The 11,225-nt window shown below is 37.7% G+C and overlaps 1 protein-coding gene across 1 annotated transcript; it reads right to left on the bottom strand.

Annotated features, from left to right (window-relative positions):
- Positions 1-1,717: 1,717 nt before the first annotated feature.
- Positions 1,718-10,676, bottom strand: LOC143022488 (uncharacterized). Its single transcript, XM_076180713.1, has 3 exons — positions 5,362-10,676; positions 4,431-4,521; positions 1,718-4,156 (listed from the first exon to the last, which is right to left on the bottom strand). The coding sequence occupies exons 1-3, from the start codon at positions 5,515-5,517 to the stop codon at positions 4,008-4,010; spliced, it is 396 nt and encodes a 131-aa protein (XP_076036828.1). The 5' UTR covers positions 5,518-10,676; the 3' UTR covers positions 1,718-4,007.
- Positions 10,677-11,225: the final 549 nt, after the last annotated feature.

Genomic DNA, 11,225 nt, shown 5'->3' with positions numbered 1-11,225 from the left:
ATAATCTCATATTTATTTCCATTTTGTATCCATGACTGCAAGGATGCCAAATGTTGATATTAGCTGGAATTGGGGTCATGGACACAGGATAATGCAAAAGACACAATCATCCAAATGATTAATGAAAATGCTAATTGGGTCAGGGATACAGTAGATAGAAAAAAAGTATTGTGGTATATGGATTAAAAGAAAAACAAGGATTGGCGAGGTACATGAGAGAAAAAGAAGAAAAAGAGACAGCTGTAGAAATCCTAAATGAAATTCAGGGGGTAGAAAGATGCACGCATAGACCTGGAAGAGACTTATACAATCGGTCGCTATTCTAAGGATAGAAATCGACCTCTAAAGATAAAATTAAGGTCACAAATGGTAGTAGAAGACATATTTGAAAAAGTAGGCAACTTGGCAAAGAGTGAAAAGTACAATAAGATATGGATAAAAAGAGAAATGAGTACTGAGGAATTAGAAAAAGAAGTCACTAAGAGAAGAAGAAAAGGAAAAAACTTGATGAGAACGGAGACAGAATGCAAAGAATTCCATTGGAGAGTAATCGACACGAGGTTGAGACAATGGCGCATCAAAACGAAAAAACCAAGGACACAAAAAATAATGGAGAAGGAAGAAAATTAAAAGTGGCCTATACTAACATTGACGGATTAATTTCAGGTCTGAACGAACTCAATGATTATCTGTTAGAAGAAAAACCAGACATAATGGGAATTGTAGAGACTATACTAAAAGGTGAAATACCACCCATCATTATTGGACAAGGTCTATACAATTATTGGATAAAAAAACAGGGACAAGAAACAGGGAGGGGGAATCATGTTCTTGGCCAAGAAAGACCTAAACATGACAAAAATTGCAGGGCAAAGGTAATGTTGAACTGATCATGATAAAAGTCGAAGGCAAGAATATAAAAGTAGAAAGTTTGTGATGACCTATGTGCCTCCAAAAACGAATGCTTGGAAAGAGAATGAACATACAAAAATGCTAGAAGATACAAGAAAATCACTAAATGATATACTAATGGGTAAGGGTAATCTGGTAATTATGGGGGACTTCAATTGCAAAGAAATTTGTTGGGACAGTATGACAGTGCGAGGAGGAGATGACTTGTGGGGCAACGTACTGCTAGACATGACCATGGAGTACACAATGACCCAATGGGTCAGTGAAAACACAAGGTACAGCAACAATGAAGAGCCATCGAAACTAGATTTAATATTTACAACAGAACCTGAAATAGTGGACAAAGTCCAGTACAAGACACCAATTGGAAAGAGTGACCATGTACTCATTGAAACTGTACTAAAGGAAGAAATAGACATGGAGAGGAACGAAAAGTATAGGAAAGGAAGATTGATGTACGACAAAACAGACTTTGCAAAACTAAAGACATTCTTCCAGAATGCAAACTGGGAAAAATTCTATATGGAAGAGACAACAGTGGAAGAGAAATGGAATATATTGATGGATAATTACAATGAAGGGGTAAACAGGCATGTACCAAGACAAAAGCGAGAGAGTATATTAAATGTTGGTTCAACAAAAGATGCAGTGAGGCAAAAGACAGAGGGGACAAAGCTTGGAAAAGGTGGAGAAAAGACAAAAAACAAAGCATGCATACATATACCAAGGCTTTTTCCCCCTTTCAAGGGAGGTAGCCAAAAAGGGAAAGGCATAAAAACACTCCCACCCATTAAATCCCTAAATACACTCCACACCCCTCCCACCCTCCCTCTCATCTGAGCACCTCCTGGATGACGGGTCATCCCTGCACCCTGCCCACCGCCCTGGGTCAGAAGCAGTGTCGCAAGACACAGCACATCCACAGCAAGGCCGCTTCATTTAATCGGCGACCCCCCCTCTCCGTCCCCCCTTGCATATAAAGAGAGGACAAATTTATATAAACTGTAGAAATGAGTATGTTAATGTGAGAAGAGAGGAAAAAAGGAACCATGAGAAGGATATCATAGATAAATGCAAAGATCAACCCAAGCTATTCTATCAGTATGTGAATGGTAAACTTTAAACCAAACAGGAAATGGTGAAACTATGCCAAGGAAATATAGAATACACAGAAGAATTAGAGATGGCTGAAGTCATGAACAACCACTTTAAATGTCTTCACCAGAGAGAAAATACAAAATTGGGACGTAGATAATAACAAGCAATCTCCCCACATGAGTGAGTTTACAACATCACAAAAAGCAATATCAGAACATCTATCAAAACTGGACATCAGAAAATCACATGGCCCGGATGGTATTGCAAATTAGATTCTAAAGGAATGCAAAGAAGAACTAACGGACAAAATACACATCATAATAAATAGCTCACTCAAAGAAGGAAAGATACCTAATGACTGGAAAAATGCTAACATTGTACCAATATATAAAGGAGGAAACAAGGAAGAACCCACCAACTATAGGCCAGTATCACTAACAAGCATTATAGCCAAAATTTGTGAGAAAATCATCAAGAAGAGATGGGTAAAACATCTGGAAGACAACAACATATTAAACCCAAGACAATTCAGGTTCAGACAAGGAAGACCATGCACTACAAACTTAATATGCTTCTACTCAAGGCTAATAGACATAGTGCAAGAAAGAAATGGATGGGCTGATTGTGCATTCCTCGACTTGCAAAAAGCCTTTGACAAAGTACCACACAGAAAATTACTAAAAAAACTGGAACACAAAGGAGGAATACAAGGGAACCTACAAAAATGGATGGAGGACTTCCTGACTGGTAGAAAGATGAGAGTAGTGCTCAGAGAAAACTATTCAGATTGGAAAGAGGTGATCAGTGGAGTACCGCAAGGATCTGTACTGGCACCAATAATGTTTGCTATCTATATGAATGACATGGATGAGGATGGTAACTGTTACATGAGCTTCTTTGCTGACGACGCCAAACTATTAAGGAAAGTAGAAACTGATAAGGACTGTGAAGCACTGCAAGAAGACCTAAATAGGGTATGGAACTGGAGTCAGAAATGGGAAATGGACTTTAATACTAAAAAGTGTAGCATAATGGAGTTTGGAAAAAGCAAAAACAGAATATCAGGAAAATATACAATTGGAACCAAGGAAGTAAAGAAGTAGGATCCGAAAAAGATTTGGGAGTAATTATCACGAACGACGTGTCCTATGATAAACAGATTAACAAAACTGTCGGGGAGACTTACAACTTGCTAAGATCAATAAAAGTGGCATTTGCATACTTGGACGAAGACATGATAAAAAAAATATTGGTTACATTGATAAGGCCTAGACTAGAGTATGCGGCGACATTGTGGTCCCCCAGTACCAAAAAGAATATAAAGAAAATAGAAAGAATCCAAAGAGCAGCTACAAAAATGGCACCTGCACTTGCAAACCTATCATACGAGGAGAGATTGGCTAAACTGGAGTTACTGACACTGGAGCAAAGAAGAGAGGTGATCTATTGACCATCTACAGAATCATGAAAGGCACAGAGATACTTGATAGAGAGGACTTACTTAACTGGGACAAGAGAAACACAAAGAGGACATGGAAAGAAAATAAAAAAACATAGCTATAGAAGAGACCTGAAGAAAAACAGTTTTCCACATAGAGTTTTGGACACTTGGAACAAACTGGATAATGAAATAGTATGCGCAAAAACCATTCATGAGTTTAAAAGCAAACTAGACACTGTGAGATACAATGGCGGGACACCATGAGCATACCTCCCCTTCCCGCAAAATACAACTAGGTAAATACAATTGTACATGGCACAATTATTCCTAAATTAAACAAATCCATATTGTTTTGGTGTGAACAAAAGTATAATTAAACAAATCCATATTCTTTGGTATGGACAAAAGTATATTATCATTTGATATGAAAGAAAGGCCAGATATTCCTTATGAAAGTAAGTTAATCATGGTATGCAGTGGTCCAGCTGTTCTGCATTGGGCAGCAACAATTAGTGTATATGTACCACCAGCGGACAAATGTTTACATAAAGGAGGCCTATGATGTGTCACTACTGGTGGAAGCATTAATATCTGAATGCCTCTGGGGACCACCACATCTGTCTGATGCATTCCTTAAATACTTTATGATGGTTTTTCCAATTTCATCCTTTGTGGTTTGGAAGTTTCTGTTGTCAAGCAAAACCCCTGCAAATACATTGAGGAAAACTTTATGTTAATGGTCTTTATTAACAGCATTACACATTGTTAAATTTTATGTTTAAATTTAAAGATACTTGATCATGGTATTCAGAACTTAACAAGTTATACAATAAAATCAGCAATGAAAAGTTAAGCTTAAAATTGGTTTACAACCATTCCTTTTTTGCTCAGCAGTTAAGCTCCAAAAACTTTTTGTGGTGCAGTTACATAAAAATGGTGCAAGTAAATACTGGCAAGAAAGACTACATGAAGGTTATACCTTCTGTTTCCTCTTCCAAGTTCTGCTTCACTTTGAATATCTCAGGAATATTCTGCCTTCTTTGCCATTGCTCGAGCTTGACCATACTCAGCTGAAATGCAAAAAGGAAAGTTTTAGTAACGAGATATTTTTGTGAAAAATAATACACTGTGTAAGCTAAAATATCTGTTAACTTTACTAATAATAACATATGTCAGATATACTGTACTATAAACATACCACCTAATTTGTTCATTAGTATCAGAACAGTTCTACAGCATACATTCATACACATTAAGATGGTAAATACAGTAGTACTCAGTTTTCAGCCATCAACTAAAATCCAACATATCTTCTGGCCTTATGAATTCTGATCTAAAATAAGTAATCACTTCTGCTACAGCTAAAAACTAGAGTGTATAGTCTGTGTCACAGTACTCTTCTTGGAACTGGAATATGTTGAGGCCAGCCAGGTGACCATGTTTGTGTGTCGTGTATAGGCAATTCCTTCTTGACAACAACGGAAATTCACTGATCTTTAGATCACTTTTTCATGGCTATTATATAGTCTGGATGTATCTATACAAATTATACAGTAATGTACTGATACAATATAGTTTCACCTAAATTTGATGGTAGCAGCAATACTACTACAGTATGTGGGAAAATACCATTGTCAGTTTCCATATTATTGTGTTGTCCAGAAGACCTCTGAGGTCATTGTTTATTTGGCTACCATATTTGCCTCTCCACATACTCCTATTTCTAGCTTACTGCTTCCAGTCCATCAAACCAGCCTCACAATAAAAACAAATACAACAGTGCCTATAAGTCACACATTCAAAGCAACCAATTTAAAGAATAATTTATGGATTATTCAATTTGCTATTTTGCCAACTGAACTATTCAAACTTATTCATATATAGGATATTTAGAAATTAAAGTTACTTACCACATTTACAGAGTACTCTTGCATCATACTGTATCCAGCTTCCTTCTGGGGTGAGTTTCTCCTTGATAGCTCTGTTGAGCTTTGAAGTGTCACAGTATCGTGGCCAATAACATTTCCCATCCAGCAGCCAGGTATCAGGAACCACAGCAATTTCATTTCTTTCCTCAAAGACAATACCTGCAAATTCTGCCATACCTTCCGGCTTTTAAATACAATGGGCTTATAAAAGATACATGAAGGTTCAACATGTACTGTACTGCACAGTAACTGTGCAACACAGTACTCACTGCTCTATGAACAGTATACTGTATTGGTAGCCCTCACTCTATACTGAACTATGACTCCTCTAAGAAGATTTGATCGCCCTCCTTGGCACCTGATGAGTAATGAGGTACAGTCCAAGTTAGCAATGCCGGATAAGTCTGGGTAGGAATCCCCCTTCAGTACAGAAAGTACAAGAACAAAATCCGTAGTGCGTTGCAGTGTTTTAAGGGCAACGGTGTCGCCAACAGAGTGGTTGCACTGACTTCACAACTCATCGGTTAACCCGAATGAGCAGCCATACGGGAGATATTGGAATGTAAACAAACAGATCTGACGTGTATGTTACAGGCAAAGCTTTTTGGTTACAAATACATCTCAGTCATGGTAAAAAGGAATTTTTCTAAAGTAAAATTGAAAGACACTTTAGATAGATATTGTGATGGGCTTAACAAGGAGGAGAGGGCGAGGTATGAGAAGAAATCAGCACTTATTTGTGGGGAACATCCGTATGAAATAGATGATGTAGCATGGTCTGTCGATGATTCATTACTACCTGCAATTACCTACCCGGACACAGTGAACTATTTGGTGTTTTCACTGAGTCCTTACACATCTGAGGATTTGAAGAACTTCAAAGCACTTGATGCGTACAACCAGTTTGTGAGTGGTTGGGTCAGGGATAGGCCAACATGCATTTTAAACAACAGATGCCTGGTCAAAGCAAAGGTGAGGCAATTACTCTTAATTAAGTTTCATGAGAATTTTAGTTAGGCCTAAGTTCAGTTTACATAGCCAGGACTGGTAGGAGTTAGATCTATAAGCCAAATCAGGTGACTAATGTTGGCAATGTATATGCTAGGATTATTGTCTAATTGCAAGCTTAGTCAACATATTTAACCTGCCAACCTGTTAAAATTTACTTTTAATAGACAAATAGTAAAAATACTTTCATTTAATTTCAGATAGATAAAAAATATCTTCTTGTTAATCATTTGGGCTAATTCTGAATTTTAACTGCCTTGATTTTTTTATTTATTTTTTTATTTTTTTTTTATCTATGATGGGGGTTACTAGGCTAGATAGAGTGAGAAATGAGGAGGTGAGGAGGAAAACAGGGGTGGAAAAGGAGCTGGGAGATAGGGTTGATGAAAGAATATTAGGATGGTTTGGACACATGGAAAGAATGAGTGAAGAAAGACTAGTAAAAGAGGTGTGGAAGGCAGATGTGGAGGGAGTGAACATGAGGAAACGTCCTAGGATGAGGTGGATGGATGGGGTGAAGGGGGCTTTGGGGAAGAGGGGAATGTCTGTTGAGGAAGGATGGGAGAGGACAGAAGATAGGGGTGAATGGAGAATGGTTGTATATGGATGATGTTGTGATAGCATGAGGTGGAATGGGCAGGTGGATGGGGGGTGAGGTAGTATGTGTGGGCAAAATTTGACGCAGCCCGAAGGGTTTTCTCCATGCCCTCTCATTTTATGCAATGGGGGGACGGAGAGGGGGGGTTGCCGATTTAATGAAGCGGCCTTGCTGTGGATGTGCTGTGTCTTGCGACACTGCTTCTGACCCAGGGCAGTGGACAAGGTGCAGGGATGACCCGTCATTCAGGAGGTGCTAAGATAAGAGGGAGGGTGGAGGGGTGTGGAGTGTATTCAGGGATGGAATGGGTGGGAATGATTTTATGCCTTTTTCTTTTTGGCTACCCCCCTTGTAAGGGGGAAAAAGCCTTGGTATATGTATGTATTATCATTATAAGTGCATGTGACCCTGTATGTAATTCTAGGTGCCTAACATAAAAGCAACTTGGCTTAAACAATAAAAGTAACTATTTGATTGTTATTAGGCCTAGCAATAGATATTACATGAAATATTTTCAAGCCTGAAGCTCTGTAAAAAGATGATACAATTATACATGGTAATGTATTGTATTAGTGTACTTATGAAAAATATCACATCATGAGCTATATAAAAAATTTATCAAGTCTAAGATATTGCAGTCTTAATCTATATACATAACTGAAACTGTATATATTTTTTCTAGATATAAAAAGGTTTAAGATTTAACAATGTGTATACATTTATTTTAAGCACAATTTTATCTGGAGTATGAAAATTTAATCTTACAGAAAATAATATGACAATCTAATCAGCCTTTAAACACATACTTGTCTGGTATTTATTAGATCCAGTTGTCATAAATGTTCTTTTAATTTGTCGACATTTTTAGATGAACATTGATATTTTGATTTAATGTAATTTTGATGTATTAACAATCAAATTATTCTTATTTCAACTGCCAAATAATCTGATTTCTTCACTGATTTCAAATAACCTAATTATTCACTGAAACTGAAACTAATACCCTCTACAGAAATTTATATGTTTTTATCTTTTCTAGGTACTGTATTGCATTCTTAGTGGCTCAGGGAGCCACTACTTCCATGGTTTATTGCAGACAAGGGTGTATTTTGGCAGCACACTGTATGCGTATGGCTGGTCTTGGAGAAAGCTGTACACATGTCGCTGCACTACTTTTTTCTGTGGAACCAACAATAAAGTTAAGGGACTCTAGGACTGTTACACAGTCAAAATCCTTTTGGCTACTGCCTGCTTCTTTGAAAGGTGTGTCATACAAACAATGCAAAGACATTGACTTTACTTCTGCAAAGACTATGAAGAAGAAACTAGATAGGAACATAAACAGTTGTTTGGAATCAGACATTCCCAGCCTTTGTGTTAATAAAAAGTATATCAAAAACCAAATACCAGATCCCACAGATATTGAACTGGCATCATTTTTTTTAAATCATTGTCTTGCACAAGCATGAAACCAGCACTGTTATCTTTATGTGAACCATACTGTGAACAGTTTCCTCCAAATTCAGTTAGTTTAGATTTCCCCATTGTTCTAACAGAACAGAGAAGAATCAGCAATTCAACTGCCATATGATGAGCTTTTAAAAAGTGCAGAAGTATTAACTTGACAATGACTGAGGACCAAGCAACAGCTGTTGAGAGAGAAACTCGAGAACAGGCTAGTTCTAAACTGTGGTTTAGATTTCCAAGTGGGAGAATAACAGCTTCTGAAATGAAAAGTGTATGTGTGACTGATCCTGCTTCTCCATCACAGAGCCTTATAATAAGAATAAGCTATCCTGAAAGCTGTAAATTCTTTTCCAAAGCTACACAGTAGGGATGTGAGCATGAGAAAGATGCAAACAATATATTTCTTGAACAATTAAAACAGGTTAATGAGAATGTAAAATATGAACAAACTGTTTTTTTTATGAGTACAACAGTTCCACATATTGGTGCTTCACCTGATGGCATTATTACATGTGAAGAATTAGAACAGAACACGAAAATCTTGGAAACCTGCATGGACCTGAGAAAGTTAATGATAATCGAGGCCCTTTATATCAAGGATAAAAACACAAACTTGAACATACAGGCACTTGATTTATTAGCGCTACCCAGTATGAGAACACATGGTAGGCCAGAAGCATGAGGAGATAATTTATGCATAATTTTCAAACTATCATGTGATCTCCCCTAGTCTTATAATTTCGCGTGGTCAAATATCGCACTTTGATGACATTTGACACACTCCCTGAAGAAGGTTCAGTTGAGCCAAAATCCGGATCGGAGAATATGTCCACCTACGCACGAGTTCTACAGAGTTTAGACCTTGCTACACAGCGATTAGTGAGATCTTTAGAAAGTTTCTCCAAGAAAATTATTAATGCAGAACACAGTATCATCTTTAACAAAATTTGTGTATTAGAAAACTAACTGCCTGTATATTTTATTTTATTTTTAATTTAATTTTTTATTTACTGGACTTACTTTATTTTTAGATTAAAATGTCAAACTTACTCATGTCTATGTACACTGTTAATGCAAAATATTTGTTGTTCCTTTGTGCTTCCAGATAAAATATGGGTCAGGCATAGAAAAAAGCCTAGAAAGATGAAACTGAAAAAAATGTCAGGTTTGAATATTAGCAGCAGCAGACATAAAGAACTAGATTTTAGTGTACCTACTGCCTAAGCCTAGTATCAAGGTTATATAATTATCTATATATAACCTTGGCTAGTATTAATTGCCTGTCTTCCACTGTTGTTCAGATTCAGTGCCAGCTAGGCAGTTAAGATGGTACTGGCAGTTACGATGGCAAATACTGCATTATTTATGGGAGGAGTGGTTGTTAACGATAGAGGGCTACCATTTCCTCTTCTCGTTCTTCTCTTCTGTTCCGGACTAATAAAATATATGCAAGATACACTACCTAGGAGACGAGTCAGAATGTGTACCAACTCTACACGTAAACGCCAAAACTGACGACAAAGAATATTTCAGAACATGTCCCTCTGTTCTCAAAAAAATATCAGGAAGCACCAAAAACAGCTCGTCCACCACTTATCAAGACCTCGCAACAGCCCCTTGTGAACCTGAACTGTATCCTCTACTAAGACCAAGAAACCTGAAACAAGTCCACAATAAAAACCACCATGACCAACAGACCAAACTTACAGACACACTTACACCAATTACAAGAGAGCTAACTGGGAAGCCTTTAATGAAGAGACAGAACAACATTTTGAAACACTTAACAGTACACCAATCACAAACATAAACAATGCTGTGCACGCTTTTAATACAATCATACAAAACGCAGACAAGAGATACATCCCTAGAGGCAACAGAAAATCACACAACCCCAACTTCACACCAGAAATCCAAGGCCTCATCAGACAACGTGACACACTTAAACACGATACCCCCACACCTATCCCTCAAAACATAGCAGACCAAATACAAACACTAAACACTGTGATTGCCAATAAAATACATGAACAAAAAACACAAAATTGGCAAAACTTTATCAATACACTTGATCACAAAACAAACACCAGCAAATTGTACAAAACACTCAACAGCATCACACTATCCAACACTAACACTACACGCTCTCACGCAGCAATAATCACAACAACAGATAATCTACCCTCAAACAGACAACAAGCAAACGCACTCATACGTCATTTTGCACAGACGAGCCATCTTACATCTCACCCTGACGACCGACGCACCATTCGACGTAAGAAAGACTTTCCCACAGACTCAGACTATACACCCTTCATAGACAGTCAGACAAAACTCATAATGCATAGTCTCAAGCACTCATCTGCCTGTGGCCCTGATAACATAAGCAACATCCACCTAAAACACATTGGACCACAAGGTATACACGCACTCACAAACATTGCAAACTACAGCTATTCACACAACACTATACCCGACATCTGGAAGCATGGTAAAATAATCACCATTCCAAAACCGAACAAAGACCCAACAATCCCAACATCGCACCGCCCAATCACACTTCTCTGCACCCCCTCTAAAGTCATTGAACGCCTAATACTTAAACTTGTCACACCATATATTCCCCTTGCTGACTCACAACACGGTTTTAGGCCACTACACTCCACAAACACTCTTCTGACAAACCTCACACAAAGAATTTTAGATGGCATCAATTCAGATAGGCCCCACCACAGAACACTTCTTATAACATTGGACATTAGTAAAGCTTTTG

Source organism: Oratosquilla oratoria, unplaced genomic scaffold (assembly GCF_046742065.1).
Source record: "Oratosquilla oratoria isolate Oo_2021 unplaced genomic scaffold, ASM4674206v1 SCAFFOLD102, whole genome shotgun sequence".
In the NCBI taxonomy this organism is placed as follows: domain Eukaryota; kingdom Metazoa; phylum Arthropoda; class Malacostraca; order Stomatopoda; family Squillidae; genus Oratosquilla; species Oratosquilla oratoria.
The sequence above is the reverse complement of the archived record's forward strand: the minus strand, read 5'-3'. Positions and strand labels throughout refer to the sequence as shown.